This window comes from Trachemys scripta, chromosome 1, assembly GCF_013100865.1.
Source record: "Trachemys scripta elegans isolate TJP31775 chromosome 1, CAS_Tse_1.0, whole genome shotgun sequence".
Classification (NCBI taxonomy): Eukaryota; Metazoa; Chordata; order Testudines; family Emydidae; genus Trachemys; species Trachemys scripta.
The window spans coordinates 45,337,792-45,355,511 of NC_048298.1; the positions used below are offsets into that span (position 1 = coordinate 45,337,792).

Sequence of the window (17,720 nt, forward strand, 5' to 3'; positions counted from 1 at the left end):
GCGAAGAGTTAAAAGGGTTATCAGAAAACTGGATGACTGGGCAACAAAATGGCACATGAAATTCAATGTTGATAAATGCAAAGTAATGCACATTGGAAAACATAATCCCAACTATACATATAAAATGATGGGGTCTAAATTAGCTATTACCACTCAAGAAAGAGATCTTGGAGTCATTATGGATAATTCTCTGAAAACATCCACTCAATGTGCAGCAGCCGTCAAAAAAGCTTAACAGAATGTTGGGAATCATTAGGAATGGGATAGATAATAAGACAGAAATACCATATTGCCTCTATATAAATCCATGGCATCCCCACATCTTGAATATTGCATGCAGATGTGGTCGCCCCATCTCAAAAAAGATATACTGGAATTGGAAAAGGTTCAGAAAAGGGCAACAAAAATGATTAGGGGTATGGAACGAAGAGATTAATAAGACTGGGACTTTTCAGCTAAGGGGGGATATGGGATGATAGAGATCTATAAAATCATGACTGGTGTGGAGAAAGTAAATAAGGAAGTGTTATTTACTCCTTCACATAACACAAGAACTAGGGGGTCACCAAATGAAATTAATAGGCAGCAGGTTTAAAACAAACAAAAGGAAGTATTTCTTCACACAATGCACAGTCAACCTGTGGGATTCTTTCCCAGAGGATGTTGTGAAGGCCAAGAGGATAACAGGGTTCAAAAAAGAACTAGAAAAGTTCATGGAGGATAGGTCAATCGCTGGTTATTAGCTAGAACGGGCAGGGATGCAAAACTATGCTCTGACGTGTCCCTAACCTCTGTTTGCCAGAAGCTGAGACTGGGTGACAGGGATGGATCACTTGATGATTACCTGTGCTGTTCATTCCTTCTGAAGCACCTGGCATTGACCACTGTCAGAAGACAGGATACTAGGCTAGGTGGACCATTGATCTGACTCAGTATGGCTGTTCTTATATAAGATATGTTGACAAATATCAATATATTTTCTATACTTCTTAATACATGTGTGAACAAGGGTGGATATACAAATACTTTGCCAGTCTTATCTATCAACAAAAAGTTTATATACATCGGTGCCTAAAGTATTGCATTTCTGATACGCTCATGAAATAAATTGTAGGTGGAAATGGAAGGAGCTGAAAATTCCTTTGTCTCTAAATTTGTTAGAAACAAGGTATTTTGGTTCATATTTTGCACTATTTCTTCAGCAGCCAATATTACATCATATCTCCTCAAATCTGAAAGTCATTTCATTCATCTCAATATCTTTCACTATTCTCCTCTTTCTGACTGACTATATGTTAAATCTTGGAGGGTGGGGGTAATGGGTGTTAATAGTTGCATTGTATAGTTATTAGATAAATGTAATCAACATTACAGGTGGCTGTGACCCTTAGAGCATCCAATGCCAGAAGGCAAGGGGCTCATTGGATCAGGTAATAAGTTTTACTGGCCTGACCATTTCACTGTACCTCAGCTCACTATGGTTATAATCTGTATCTAAAAGGTGTCATGTAATATGTCACTGAAAAACTAACAAACCATTGATCATTAATATTCTTGCGTGAAGGATGTATGCAATGTGTATTAAGAGTTATGGATATATACTGTAATGATGACTAAAATGTGTTTAAGCTGGGCATGTCAGGGGGAGTTGGTAAACAGGTCTGCCCTAGACAAAGGAATGTATATTTGCTTCTCTGACCAGCTTAGTCATCAGGCAGAGACAACGACAATCTATTAACATATTAGGTAAACAAAGCTATCAATCTAACAGGAGGGGGAGGAGACAACTTCCAGCGGGGAAGAAAAACTTTATCTTGGCTATAAAGACAGGGGGGTCTGAACCTCAAGTGATAAGTAAGGCTACGTTTTAGTCATGGGTATTTTTAGAAAAAGTCATGGACAGCTCACAGGCAGTAAACAAAAAATCATAGCCCGTGACCTGTCCATGACGTTTACTATATATCCCTAACTAAAACTTGGGTGGTGGGCTGCAGGTGCTCTGGGGTGGGGGTGGTCCGGGGGCTCTGCGGGAGGTGGCCCGGGACCCCCGCTGGTGCTGTGGGGGGGGGAGGTTGGTGGGGTTTGCAGGCTCCCTACCCGGCTCCACTTGTCCCTGCAGTTCCTAGGCGGCGGAGGGGTCAGGGGGCTCCACGCGCTGCTCCCGCCACAAGCGCTGGCTGTGCAGCTCCCATTGACCGGGAACCGCAGCCAATGGAAGCCACGGGGGTGGGGCCTGCGGGCACGGGCAGCGCCCGGAGCCCCCTGGCCCCTCTGGCTAGGAGCAGCAGGGCCACGCCAGTGGGAACTGGGGAGCCCCCCCACCCCGATGTAAGCTCCGCCCCGCACTCCCAAATGGCCTGCTCTTAGCCCCGAGCCCCCTCCCATACACTCAAACTGTTGCTGCTGCAGAAGTCATGGAGGTCATAGAAAATCACAGAATCCATGACTTCTGTGACCTCTATGACAGACTTGCAGCCTTAGTGATAAGCAATTGAATCAACTGATTGCCTACAATATTACTGTACTATAAAAAATTATCAAGTGAGGTGTTCATGAAAGCCCATGACAAACTGGTGATTAACATTATCATAAAATGTATGCCTTAACACGCAGCCTCTTGTACTTCTGTGGAAGGTCCTGACTGAGGGAAAGTCAGCCATGCCTGGGAAGAAGGAAGATTAATGAAAGATACCACATTGAACAAAGCCTGTACCTTGCTAGAGTAAGTTTCAGTCTTTCAGATGCGTGTTTTCACTTTTATTTACTTGTAAACATCTCTACTTTTATTTCTTTTACTTGGCATCACTTAACCTATGACCTATTGTTAATAAATTTGTTTTATTTTTATTATAAACCAACTTATTGTTGTGTTTGAAGGGAAGGGTGTATCTGCTTTAGTTAAATTAATAAGCTCTGATGTGCTTTTGTCTTTTAAAGGAGCAAACAAATCTTATTTCTCTGAGTGTTCCAGGAGAGGGCTGGACACTTCAGGGCCCACGGTTTGTGGAAAATTTGGGACTGGGAGTGTGTTGGGGTCACCCTGCAAATAGTAACTAAGGCTGGTGGAAGCCAGAGTGGGGCTGTAGACAGGCTGCAGGGCTCAGAATTACATCTAGCAAACAGAGAGACATTCAGTGTGATTAGCATGCTTGTAGGCTGGCTGTGAGCATCTCAGGCTGGGAGCTACAGCAGCAAAGCACTGTAAGGCACCCAAACTTGCAAGTAAGGTGACCAGACAGTAAGTGTGAAAAATCAGGACAGGGAGTGGGTAATAGGCGCCTATATAAAACAAAGCCCCAAATATCGGGACTGTCCCTATAAAACGGGACATCTGATCATCCTAGTTGCAAGACAAACGGTGACATAACTCCTTACTGGTGTGGACTGCATCCTGAACCCCATGACAGTAGCACGGGTAGTTAAGGTTACTCAACACCTTCTATTCTATTCCCTTTTGCAAAACTTTAATGTTTGGGCTGAAATTTTCATGATGGGTGTCTACGTCAGGCTGAATTGTTTAGTTTGTTTTTTGAAAGTTGCAGCTAAAACGGTTTCGCCATTTCATGACTGAGAATGATATGAGGGATAAATAAATTGGTTTGCCCATATCAAAAATATTCGTACAATCATTTCACTGAGAAGCTCTACTGCTTCCCTGTTTTGGAGTATAGACTTGAAATTTAGCAAGAGGTTGTCTTGGTAACAAGGATGTGCCTCTTGCCATCCCCATGAAAACTTCCCCAAATTTGGCCAAGTTACAACCCTCTGAAAAAATTGCAGATGCTCAGCAGAGACTTGTTAGATCTGAGCAGCTTAATTGTCCAAAGATTCCATCCTGACAGAGCACTCTCCATTCCCCCAGAGCTCCTGAGTGTCGACTGGACTGCGCATGTGCGATCCCCAAAGACCAGTTGAGAACACTCCATCCTTCGACTGCATGGGCTGAGCTGTATTTCCCTGCAATTGCTCTTCCTGGAAGCCTGAGGCGACTGTGACACCAGGCACAGGAAGTGACAGCACAGAAAAACTCCCTCTCCCCTGCTCTTGATGCTCCTCCTGCTAGCACCCAGGGAGCATGGAGGGGAAGGAGGAAACAGCCTGATTTGAATGCAGAGGGGTGAAGAACGGAGGGTGGGGAGGAGCAAGGAATGGGGACAGTAATTAAACTGGCCTGAAAAAAATGTGTGTGGGGTCTATCATCACCCCAACATCTTCCTGTCCTCCTGTTCAGCAATTAATCTGTCCCTCAACCACCAAGTCAATATTGCTACAGCCACCATCAATTCTGTTCTCACATCAGTTCTCCCCCCTCCAACCTAGACATCAGTTCTGCTCCCACATCAGTTCTGCCCCTCCACAACCCTCCATCAATGCTGCTCCCACATCAATTCTGCCCCCCACCTTCCCTATCACAGCCTCACCTCTGCGCCTCCTGAAACTACTGGGGTTCTTCACCCTGCTCTCCCCAGCCAGGTGCTGCCAACAAGGAGAGACAAGGGGGAAAGGAACAGAGGTGCCAACCCATTGCGCACAGAAGGGGCGGGGGGAGCAGAGCAATGCTGAGCTGCTGGGCTCTTTCTGCTGCCTCCTCTGCCCTCCTATCCTGTGACAATGGTGCCCTCTCCTGAGAGGAGAGGGACAGAACTCTGCCTGCTTCCTACAGCATCTCTGATTTGCTGCTCTCCTGTGGGCAAGTAGGGAAAGTAGCCAATCAAAGGGGGTTTTCTCCCAGGTGGTATTTAAAATGTGCACCCTCAGTGACCCACCTCCCTTTTTATGTGTTGTTTCCTGGGCCTGCAACCCATCGTGATCTTTAAGCACTGAGCAGAGAGGAACACAGGAGGATAACAGGAGCTAGGGAAAGGGGTGGGGAATAGGAGAAGAAGGGAATATGGAAAGGCTGGGGGACATAAGGACAGAAGAGTCTGTAACTACTGAGCACACTTCCCTATAGAACCTGCATTCCCGAGTTTCAATATTCCTTTGCCATCTAGCAATTATCTGTGAAACCTTTTGGCAAAGTGTCTCATTCCTCTTTGGAACTGGTTCCCATAAAGAATGACAACCTACTACTGTTACTGGTCATTCCTTTAGCTCAAGAGATAGAGGATTATGCTGTATATCTGATGATGATGATGATCCATCCACAGGATGGAATGTTTGTTTTTTTAAATTTTTCAATTTTTTTTTTAAAACATAGGAAATTTTCATTGCCTATGCAATCTTAATTCAGCCTGCTTGTTCACATGCCTTATGATACACAATTTAATTACATTTTCCACAGGATCCCTGTGTCATTCAGTGCACAGCATGGACCTGCTCTGGGGATGAATCAGCTTGTGTAGGGAAGGGGATTGTTGTCTGTAGGACGCCCGCTTCCATTTTTTGCAGAAGTTGGAAGGTGTGTAGTGAATGAGGCAATGGATTGCAAGAAGAGAGAGAATGATCTCATGGTTAAGGCAGTTGAATTCTGCCCTGGAGAACTAGATTCTATCCCTGCCTTTGCCACAGAATTCCTATGTGATGCTGGGCAAGTCACTTAAACCAAACTTTTCACAGGTTGTCAGTAACTGTGTGTTCCTCATTTTCTGGGTACCTGACTTGAGATCCTGGGGTCTGATTTGAATAAGTGCTGAGCACTCAGACCTGCACATGAAGTCAATGGGAGCAGTGCTAAGGACATATAAGGGGCTATATAATACTAAGTACTCTGGAAAATCAAGAGCTACATCTCTCAAATTAGGCACCCAACATTATGGATACTTTTGATCATAATATCTCTGTGCCTCAGTTCCCCATCTGTAAAATGGGGGTAATAATACCACTTACTTTATAGAGGTATTGTGAAACCAAATTAATGGTTTGTGAAGCACTCAAATCCTGTAGTGATGAATGCTAGAGAAAAGACCATGAGGAAATAAAAATTCTGTTTTCAAAGCAGGGTTTGAATGGTGTGTAGTAAATCAGGCATGGGCCACACATTGACCAATATGGATAAAGCTCATATATTGAACAGCTAATTAAATCAACATCATCCATCTATGGACTGAATGAGGCAGGGATCCTGTGGAAAAATAGTACACCTCTACCCCGATATAACGCTGTCCTCGGGAGCCAAAAAATCTTACCGCGTTATATCAAACTTGCTTTGATCTGCTGGAGTGCACAGCTCCCCCCGGAGCACTGCTTTACCATGTTATATCTGAATTCGTGTTATATCGGGTCGTGTTATATCGGGGTAGAAGTGTATGTGATAATGTAATTAAAGACTGCATCATAATGCATGTGAACAAGGGGACTGAATTAAGATTGTACAAGCAACCCGAATACTGGCATTTCCTAGCACTTTGCTTACTTTACCTTGCAACCTTAATAATCTTCTTTTAACATAGTTTATAAACAAATTAGACACTAAACCTATAAGCAGCATTCTTATTGACAGCTATATGTGTAATCTGCAAGCAAACTGCACATCATTTCTATGCTATTGATTTCAAAGGACATAGTTACGTGCAACTATAAATAAGACTAAGATTTTGTCAGGGTTATTTTTAGTAAAAGTCATGGACAGGTCACGGGCAATAAACAAAAATTCATGGAAACTGCGGGGCTTGAGCACAACGGGGGTGCAGCCATAGGGGGCGCACAGTTCCCGCTCCTGAGCTTGCTGCAGCTGCAGGAAAGGGGTGCACAGACCGACTGCAGCCCCTTCCTCCCACCCCCGAAGCCACAGGTCAGGGGCTGCACCCAGTTTCAGCAGGGCAGGGATGCACAGTCCCGCCTCCAGCCCCAGCTTCAGCTGCTGACAGCTGAAGCGGAAGAAGTCACGGAGGTCCGGTAAAGTAATGGAATCCGTGACTGCTGTGACCTCCATGACTAAATCGTAGCTATAAATACAAATCCAGACTCACATCTCTCATCATTTTTACAGCTTCCCTGGTCTTTCCCAGCTTTCTTGCACACATTGCCAGCCTCCGCTTAATGTATACTAACACATTAGTATCTCGTCCTGGTGAAGGGAAAAAGAAAAAAAGATTAAAAAAGAATTGATAAAGCAAAGGTCCATTTAACATTCCCTCATAGTATAAACTGTAGCCGTCCCTCTGCATTTTTATCATTTTTGATCAACAAGGACACTATAGCAAATGCAATGAAGAACATGGGGCTAAATTCTGTTGTTGGTTACACTGGCCTAGGTCTGGTATAACTCCTCTGAAGTCAACAGAGTTACTCCAGATATACATTGGTATTAATAAGACCATCAATTGGTCCCATGTCTATGGAGTACAGCCAGCCTTCAAGTTATAGAAGTCTTCTAAACATGAGAACAGCATATAACAATCAAAGAAGGGGAAGGCTAGTCAATTAATACATAAAACAAATGCAGTGTTACAGTTAGCAACAAATTATTCTACTTGCCTATTTATCAACTAGTATAGCAGTCAATACTTGATAAAGATAATAGGCTGCTGCAGGGTGGCTATAAAAGTGAATGTCACCTTCTGCATTAGGCTTTGTATGGGTTAAACACCATACATTCATTATAAGGAAAGGCAGTTCATTTTGAATTTCTGTTTTACATTACTGTTGCCCTATTGCTTTTGACATTAACAGATTCCAGACATGACAATATTATGAAGAGAAAATGCCCTGATAACAAAGAAGGCACCAAAAAGTAACTAGCTGCAGCAATGGCTCTCGAAGATAAGTCATTAGATTCTTGTCTTATTCTTTCTGTGAGAACCAAGAATCATTCTCCGACTATAATTACAATATGTCCTTCTAACATGCTTTTGGACCAACAGGAAATGTGCATATAGTTAATCATCTATAAAATTACCATATAAAGAAAATATAACACACCTGCTAGAGATTATCTTCATGTAGAACATGCAGCCTTTAAAGATTTTGAGACAATAGTTCTAACATTTTCAAGTCTTTAATAATAAGAACAAGATGTGTGCTGAAAACATTCCAAGTACCTACAAATTATTTTAAAGCTGTGATTATACTTTTCAAATAGATTAAGCAACAGGTTGAAAGGCCTGACTTTAGAAGAGAAAATAAATAATGCAGAAGAAGGAATTTCTTCAGCTGTATTTTATATTATGTAATTCCTTATCTCTATACTGAGTCCTATATATTTAATAAAAGACTCATTAGTTACATCTGTTTTCAACATCTATATATGGTGTAACTAATAGGGTATATCTGTCAAACTGGGACTCCTTAAGAGTTATACTGATTGAAGAAATGGTCAAGTGTATTTTCTCATTTTGACATCAAGATAACCCTTTAAGCCAAGATTTTCAAAAGTGACTAGTGATTTGGGGTACATCTAAAAGGCCCTTTAAAGGAAGGGTTCACAGCACTTTCTAAAATTCAGACCGCAACATGGTGTGTCAGCTTGGGCACCCAGAATCAATAGTCACTTTTGAAAATCGGAGCTTTACTGTTTAGAACATTAAATATGGTGTGTGCACGAATGTATGTACACATGCACATAAAATGTAGGCATTTGCTAGGGTTTAATAAGGAACATCATGGATCCCACTTGTGAAAGACTAACATGTCCATTCCTTCCCATCCCAATAGTGTCATGAAGGTGTGGCAACAAAATAATAAATAAATACTTAGCAATGAAACTCACCCTTGTGCAAAGGATCAGCACACTATTTAGACATCAGTCATTAGAGTAGATTTTAAGTAGGAATGAAGTGGTGCATAGGCCTTCACCTGCATCTCACTCAATAATTAATTGAATCTCACAACACTCCTGTGAGGTGAAGTATCATCAACACATTTAAAGATGGGGAAAAGTGAGTCATTTTGGATTTGTCTGCACTAGCAATTTTTCTAAAACTTCCCACAGTTGCACTATTGTTGGTTCGACTCTGTTGGTGGTATCAATAGTGAGAATGCTAGTATAGACAGACAGCCCTGGTGATTGCCAACATTTGAACCACTGTGCCATTTAGACTTGCTCTGAGTACAGTGAGATAACACAGTGACTAACATGCGGTGGCCTGTCTATGCTTTGCTTTCACACCATTGCTACCAAATGTAGTAGTGCAAAGATGGGAAATCTTACGAAAATTGTTAGTATAGACACAGCCAGAGAAATTAAGTGACTTGTTCAAGGTCAAACAGGAAGCTAGTGGTATTCTGACTCTCAGACTTGTCCCTTCATCACAAGGCCATACTGTCTATGAAGACCCAAACTCATCTGTTGTCAGGGGAAAGGGGGGAACACATGTAGGGAAATTAGTGAGCTGTTTAAACAGATGAACTCCTTGATTCCCTGTACAGAACTGATTGCTTATCTCTTCGTACTGCAATTTTTAGAAGCTGAGAGTTGGTCTAGTCATATTTGTATCTATTATAGGGGGAATGAGTAAGGACCCTTACATTTAGTATGCTTAACACTTTCTCTGATAAAGGACCTTGTGACCTTTTCTTTGAGAAGCCACTATTTGCAGTAGACCTTTGATGTTCCACAGGGGGAATGCCCTCAGGCTACAGAAGTGTCTTTTTTTTTTTTTGTTGTTCCATGAAATTATATCTCAGCAAAAGCTGAATGGAAACTGTTAATAATTGTCATAGCCTCTCTCTCGCTTTTGTTCCTCAGGAACAGTTACAGTTGTATTTAATAGAATTCATTTTTATTTTTTCCTTTAAAATAACATAGAAACTTACATAGAAACTGCCACCCCATTTTATTTAGGTTGCAAAGGCAAGCACTTGAAAGTTAGGAAATGCCAGATTTACAGTGTCTTGACTGGGGTCCCTTGTTCACATGCATTATGACAGTCTTTAATTACATGATCAAATATTATATTTTCCACATAACTTCTGCCTTACTCAGAGCACAGAATAGATGCCTACAGGAGCAGAATCAAGATTACATGGGGAACCATAAATCTGCTGGTGCCTGAAAGATGCTTGGAGAGGTCAAGTACTATAAGTACCTATTTTCTCAAAAAATGTGAAATCATTGTGAATGTATCATTCTAAATACTATTATATATCCAATAAGGATATAAAATAATATCATCATCTTTAAAAAAATTCATGTTTTCAGGTATAGACTTGTTTGTGCTTTTGGGACCAAAGATCATAGAGGTCTGTCAAAAATTCCACTGTGTGAGAGTTCTATAGGCAATCTTCCAATTAAGAGAAGTTGCCTAACATTGTGAATTCACGTTCCAGAGGAACGTGGATGCATACATATATGTCCATACTTGTATTTATGCTGTTCTCTGGCTTTCTCCTTTACTTCTTTAGTAGGACAAGAATAATTTAGATCGGGTGGCTTCACAATCTTTTCTGCATTAGCTGGCAGTGACATTTTATATGTATTAGGTATATGAAGCACCTAATAAACATCATGTTCCTGTCATATCCACTGCATCTGCTTTATCAAACTTAGCCAATAAATTAGTTATCAAAAAATTATCTAAAAGTTTTAATCAATGCTACCTATTACTCCAGTGTTTGACTTATATTTCTGTTTTGTTTTGTGTTTCTGTTCAGCCCATATCGGGATCTCTCTTAATCTATCCATTCTAACTTTGCCAATGTCACTTTAATGAATGGGTCTCAATAGCCTTACCCTATATACCATATAAAGTTAAATTGTTATGCACTGGCTCTTACAGCTGGTGAAAGACTGAGGAATGGTTATAACTTGCAGAGCACTTATTCCATCTAGACAAGATCTCCCAGCCCTATCACCAAGTTTATTCGTTTGTCCCTTAGCAGCCACCTACAATATAGCCCTAAATTTTCAGAATGACTAGTGATTTTGGGTGCCTCATTTGAGTCGCCTTGAACAGACCTGCTTTTCTCAGTATCAGGTCTCTTTAAGGTGTTTACATTTGGGTACCCAAAATCCCTAGTCATTTTTGAAAATGCGGGCTATAGTGGCTGTCTGGTTTTTCTGATATGCGCTGCCCATTTCCAGCTGTAACTGGGACACATTCAAACAACAAATGATGACTAAGGCTAAGATTTAGTTATGAGTATTTTTAGTAAAAGTCATGGACAGGTCATGGGCAATAAACAAAATATCACGGCCCGTGACCTGTCCATGACTTTTACTACAAATACCGATTACTAAATTTCTGCTCCTGGGCCACGCTGTTCTGGGGGGCCCCTGCTCCAGCGGTGGTGGCTGTCTGGCCCTGGTGGCCCACTGCTCCTTGGCCCCCAGGGACGGCTCTCGTGATGGCCTCCAGGGCTACTCCCGGGGCGCTGCTATTTGGGTGGTCCCTGTGGCCGCCCCTGGGACCAATGCTCCATCCGCCCCCGGGACTGCTGCTGTACAGGCACTCCTTGGGGCTGCTCCCGGGACCAATGCTCGGGGGCTCCCCCCCCAGCCTCCCCGAGGCTGCTGCTCCGGCCACCCCCAGGTCCCAGGGACCACCCAGCTGGGGCTGCCACTAGGACCGCTGTTAGGCCACACCCCGGGGCCAGTCACACCTGCTGCTGGTGGAGCAGCCCCAAGGCCAGTCGCACCGGCTGCTATGGCTGACCCTGTGGCCAGCTCCTTGGGTGCCCCGCGGCCAGCTGCACTGGCCGCTGCAGCTGCGGAAGTCACGGAGGTCGTGGAAAATCACAGAATCCGTAACTTCCACGACCTCAGTGACAGAATCGCAGCCTGAATGATGACTTATATTTTCACTCGTATCATTGCTGAGATTATGAGGAAACCAGGCAAAAAAACCCGAAAGAGAATATAAAGACTCAGACCAAATTCCAATCATTGTTAAAGATGTTCCCAATTCTCCAATGCCTTGTACTTTGAGTACTCACAAACAATGTCATTTTACTCTCACTTCACATAGGTATAAATGACTAAACTATGCACAAGGGAAAGAAGAAAGTCAGGCCTGAATAAAAAGATTCCTAGCAGGCTGAAGAAATTCTCCTCTTACTCTCTAGAATTATTAAAGAAATTCCAAAGAGACTTACTGTGTTGGGCTTCATACTGGGCTCCATGGTGCTGTAACTGCTGGCTACGCCTGTAGCAGCCCTCTCCTGCTTTCAGAGCCTGCTTAAACAGCTTCTCTGCCTCCACAATAGTCGTTGCTTCCTCTTCAGCCAAGAGAATATAAGCAGTGGCACACCTGTCAATGAGATCAATGACAAAAAGCAATAATTCATGAGACGGCGAAGTCAATCCGTAGCTATCAAACACAAATGCATGCGGACTGGCAAGTATATATCAAATATACAAGAAATTCTGTTTTGTTCAGGCTCCTTTTTGACAAATCTTTGTACAGTAACTATATTCGTGGCCAGATTCTACATTCTTACTTATGCAGAAGAATATTTTACTACTGGAGTAGTCCCAATGAAACTAATGAAGTTGCTCGTGAAGTAAAAGTACTGCTTTATGTAAATAAGGGTGGTCAGATCTGGTCCTAACATCGTCTTCATCAACTCACATGAGATCGTTAGTTCTAAGTATTATTATTGTCAGCATATTATATGGGACATCTTTGATCTTTTTAAAATTAAATGTTTTTGCTGTATGAAAAGAAACAAAGAACTGAACCAATTACAATAAAATAAGAAAAAATACAATATAAAGCCATGTTCACCCAATCATATGATAATATTTTACATTTGTTCACTGTTTTATGTAAGTAGGAAAATCAGAGAAAAATAACCAAAGAGAAAACAAGGGATCAAACACTAGGAGTATAGTGAAAGATGAACTGCAGAGCATAGTGTGTCAGTCAGATGCAAGACATGCCCAACACAGGCAGAAAAGAGCCATTATGCAAAATAGAATCAATCTCCAGCTCTGGTTCATAGATGGGTGGAAAATAATAGGTTCTCTTGTACATGAGGTTCCTTTGAATAGACCAGGCTTAGGCCTGTATTTTACTACTCATGCAAACTTTTCTAAGCTTTGTCCTGATGCACAAGAAAATTCCTGTCCAGTCAGTTTACCTTAACCTGGAATGTAAACCTACTTCTGGCAGATACCTGAGTGGAGTCATTCTCTTTTTATACACTTTTATAGAACTTGTCTAGCTTGTCATGCCAAGAAAACCTCATTGAAATGAACTTATTGTGGGATCATAGAAATCCATGATTTTTCATTAAAAAAAATTAATAGTGGACTCATGGACAATAAAAATCCCATAGACTTGCATGTTTTTTACATGATATCAAATAAAATAAATAAATAAATATTAGCTCTTTTGCTCTTGCCTCCATCCCCAACTAGGGTTGCCAACTTTCTAGTCGCACAAAACCGAACACCCTATCCCCTCCCCTTCCCTGAGGCCCCGCTCCTGCCCTTCCCCTTCCTGAGGCCATGCCTCCCGCTCACTACATTCCCCCTCCCTCAGTGGCTCGTTCTCCATCACCCTCACTCACTTTCACTGGGCTGGGGCAGGGGGTTGGGGTGAGGGCTCTAACTGGGGGTGCAGGCTCCAGGGTGAGGCCAGAAATGAGGAATTTGGAATATGGGAGGGGACTGCGGGTTGAGGAAGGGGATTGGGGTGTGGGACGGGATTAGGGCTCTGGGCTGGGGTGCTGGCTCTGGGGTGCGGCCATGGATGAGGGGATTGGGGTGTAGGAGGGCTGGGAGGTGAGTCCAAGGGATTTGGAGTGCGGGAGGGAGCTCTGAGCTGGGGAAGAGAGTTGGGGTGCAGGGGAGGTGCGGGCTCTGGGCTGGGGCGCAGGAGGGGCCTCCAGGCTGGGCGGTGGGTCCCAGATGTGGGATTTGGAGTGTGGGAGGGAGCTCTGAGCTGGGGAAGAGGGTTGGGGTCAGGGCCGGCTCCAGGGTTTTGGCCGCCCCAAGCAGCCAAACAAACAAACAAACAAACAAACAAAAAAAAGCCGCAATCTGCGGTGGCAATTCCGCAGGAGGTCTTTCAATCTGAGCGGGAGTGAGGGACTGTCAACTGAATTGCCGCACATGCCGCCCCTCTCCGGAGTGGCCGCCCCAAGCACCTGCTTGGCAAGCTGGTGCCTGGAGCCGGCCCTGGTTGGGGTGCAGGGGAGGTGCGGGCTCTGGGCTGGGGCCGGGGATGAGGGGTTTGGGGTGCAGGAAGGTGCTCCGGGTTTGGGTAGCCAGGGCTCAGGGCTGGGGCAGGGGGTTCGGGGTTGGGGTGTGGGATTACCTCAGGTGGCTCCCTGCCTGTCCTAGTACTGAACTGTGCATGCCCCAGAAGCAGCCAGCAGCAGATTCGGCTCCTAAGCGCAGGGGCCAGGAGGCTCCACACGCTATTCTTGCCCGCAGGCACCACCACCCCAGCTCCCCAGTGTGGAGCCGGTGCCAGGGGGAAGGGAGGTGAGTGCGCGGAGCCCCATTGCCCCTCCATCTAGGAGCCAGACCTGCTGCCTGCTTCCGGGGCGCAGCACGGTGCCAGCCAGGACAGGTAGGGACGAGCCTGCCTTAGCTCCGCAGCACTATCAACCGGACTTTTAACAGCCTGGTTGGCTGTGCTGACCGGAGCCACCAGGGTCCCTTTTCTACTGGGTGTTCCAGTCGAAAACTGAACACCTGGTTACCCTATCCCCAACTCCAATAGGGAACTATCTGGTGTCACCTCTCCTCTGCCAAATACACTCATCATTCACCATGAGGCAACATGTTTAATACTTCAACATGCTCAGTGACATCTCATTGGCTTTTGCATTGGGCCTATGACTGCTGCATCAGCAAGTGCCAAAGGGGCTATGCTATGCCACACAAACAGATAAGGAGGAAATGATCAGATATCAGGAAATCCATTATGGGTTCCTGGAACTTATCCCCTGCAGCTTTTCCCCAGCACCTATACTATAAAGGTCCACTTTTATAAATGCAGAGCTATTACAACATACAGCTTTGGCTTTCCTCACAGTGTCTTGGTCTTTCTGCAACAGGCCTGCAATTAAGAATAAAAATCTTTTTGGCAAAAATCAGTGCCCTAATCTATTATCCAGTGGATTTTTAAATGACAGGAAATAATCCTAATGTTACTGTCACTTACTCGTTCAACTCCAAGGCTTCGTGTGCTGCAGAAATTCTGGCTTGCGGGTTTCTCTCTCTCCAGGCTTTTTGCATTACTATTCATTAAAACAAAGCAAAACGGTGGCATGTCAGTCACTGCAGCATTAACAGGGAGAATTGACTGCACAACAACAACTCGATTAATTGCTTTCAGTCTGACTCACTGCTGAGCATTTCACAAACCAGGAGGTTCAGCCAGTCACTCAAAAGACACATAATCAATTTCAGTTGCTCTCCTCAATCCCTATGGTTAATCTTTCATTTAATTAAACCTTTGTTTACAGCTAAATCTGGACTAGGGCTAGATCATGCATAGAGCTGCACTGTTGCACTAACGGGGAGGGAGAAAGCATAGGGACCCTCTTTCTCCCAGGACGGGTGCAACAAGGGGAGTTTCAGGGGGGCCCAGCCTTCCCCTCCCCCCCCCCCGCCCCGACCAGAATTGTAAATTAGGCCCAGCAAGCAATCCCTCATGACAGAGGGGTGGCTGGGTCAAATTTGAATGCCACCCCATGCACCTGCTTGGCCATTTCTCTCTCTCTTGCACACACACACACCCCTTGGCAGTCCTTCCGGTGCCGAGGGGCACTGGGAGCCCCCAGTCCACAGGGGGGTGGGAAGATTGGATCTGGGCTTTTGGTGCTTCCTGGGGAAATGGAGATGCAGAAGGAGGATGGATTCTGGGAGTCCCAGAACTGCCTGGCCCCTGATGGAGATGGTGCTCTTCAGCCTGACTCCTCTCAGGGACTGAGCATGAGGTGGAGAGACCATGGGGCAGGGGCTCAGGATCTGTAAGTCATTGTTTTGCATTGCAAAGTACATTATCTAATGCATTATTCAATAAATATTTAACACAATTAGAATCTCTTGAATCAAAGCAGGTTATCATTTCCAGTTTCCATTGCTCCCTACAGCTTCCAGTTTCAGTGGGCCAGTAAAACGTAGGGCTGAGTTCTACTTCACTTACATGGGTGTAGCTCCTGTGTAAACAAGGGCTGAATTTGACCCAGAGTATATAAATCGGCATTGCACCAGATGGTATAACAACTTGTTTTACCTTTGTATATGTCAGAAACCATTGGTGGAAGTAGGAGGGAAACTTTAGTCTTTGTAAACGTGAATGGCTTTAGTGACAGGCAGTACAAAATATAGTGAAGTGTTTCTCAAGCAATAAATGGCACATAAGTAAATGATTATTTGTTTGAAATCTACACATTAATAATCTGACTCCACAAATTCCCAATTTTTTACCCAGAGGAGCATCACTGAAATATGATCAAGGTCTTGCCTTTGCTAGTCTGTTTGAAGAAAGTTGATCCCTGAGACAAATTTCTGCTAACCCCAGTCTAAAACTACCATTAAACACTCAGAAAAAGCTCATTTTCTTACTGGCATCTGCAGGCCGTAAATGATCTGTGTCACATGTAAAAAACGTTTGATGATCCTGCGCTGAAAGATTCATATCATAGTAGGTCAAAGGTTCTCTTCCTGTCACCCACGTATATCTGTAAAGGCACCAACAAAGTCAGACATTTTGATTAGATAAGAAGACACACACACAGCAAATCTATAACAAAGGGGAATCCTAGAAATGAGAAATGGACATGACCTATTAGTTTATCCAGTCCACCTCCCTACCAATGTATAATTGTTCTCTATAGTGCATTTTCTTGCCTTTGAAGGAGCTACAGTAGTTACACATAGGCTAATCAGTACCTTGAAAAATACACGTATTCAAAAGTTAAGCCCCATAGAAGCTAACTACAACCCACTCAATGACTTTGTTAAAATCAATTTGAACGGAACTGCCACTGTATTGTTAACAAATACCAGACCCTTTTAAAACATTTAGATTTGTAGGTGTTCTAACAATATAAGAAATTGGGCTCTTGAAAATGGAGCTAAATTCCTTCCCATTCAAACACATTTATCAAGTAGAGAACACCGGTTGAAAACTTGAGGCATAGCTGAATGCTGTCCAAAAGGTATTTTGCTTGGTATTTAGAATGTTCTCTGTGCGCTTCTCAGGGCTATGCTACTGCACAACAGACTCCTGTGACACTTACCGGTTATACTCAGCTCCTCTGAATAGGTTTAATGGATTTCGCCACACTTTGCATTCTGTCACAAGGAGAAACAGAAATATACATTAATGAAACTGCCTAAAATTACAACCTTAATATTGACATTCATCAGAAACATCAATTATCCTCTAACAAGTTGTGGTGGTCTGCTTTTATTTCCCATACAACCAAATAGCAAATTAAAGGCATGAAGATACAGGTAAATGTACCTTCTCACTCTATCCCTTTCAAACAATGATTTCCTTATAATTTAGGGTTAACAAATTATATCATTCAAGAAAACAACCCCTAACAAAGTTCCAAATGGAAGATTAAAATGATTGTTTTGATTACTGCCAGGTTTCACATTTACCATAATGAGTGTGGGGCAGCGGGGGAGGATCATATCTGGGATTATTGTGTTGAAAAATCCTGTAATTAATCATGTCCCTATGGACTTGTTATTTCTAGAGGCAAACTTCATTGTCTAGTTACTGTTATAAATCAGTGAGAATCTCAGCTACAATTGGCTGCTTTAATTCCTCCTCAGCATTTGAAATAAAAAAACCTGTGGCACCAGCTGCTGACCTTGCTTGAGTTATAACCATCCCACGATTGACAAGGGATGCTAAGATTGATTG

General features: G+C 43.4%; 1 protein-coding gene across 7 annotated transcripts in view; it reads right to left on the reverse strand.

The window, feature by feature from the left end:
• Positions 1-17,720, reverse strand: part of ST7 (suppression of tumorigenicity 7) — a 221,206-nt gene that overhangs the window by 68,955 nt on the left and 134,531 nt on the right. For all 7 annotated transcript variants that reach the window (XM_034768843.1, XM_034768836.1, XM_034768849.1 and 4 more), the window contains 5 exons: positions 17,083-17,137; positions 16,406-16,521; positions 14,997-15,072; positions 11,974-12,128; positions 6,912-7,009 (listed from right to left, as the gene is read on the reverse strand). In XM_034768843.1, coding sequence (XP_034624734.1) covers positions 6,912-7,009; positions 11,974-12,128; positions 14,997-15,072; positions 16,406-16,521; positions 17,083-17,137 — 500 coding nt within the window. The remainder of the gene's footprint in view (positions 1-6,911; positions 7,010-11,973; positions 12,129-14,996; positions 15,073-16,405; positions 16,522-17,082; positions 17,138-17,720) is intronic.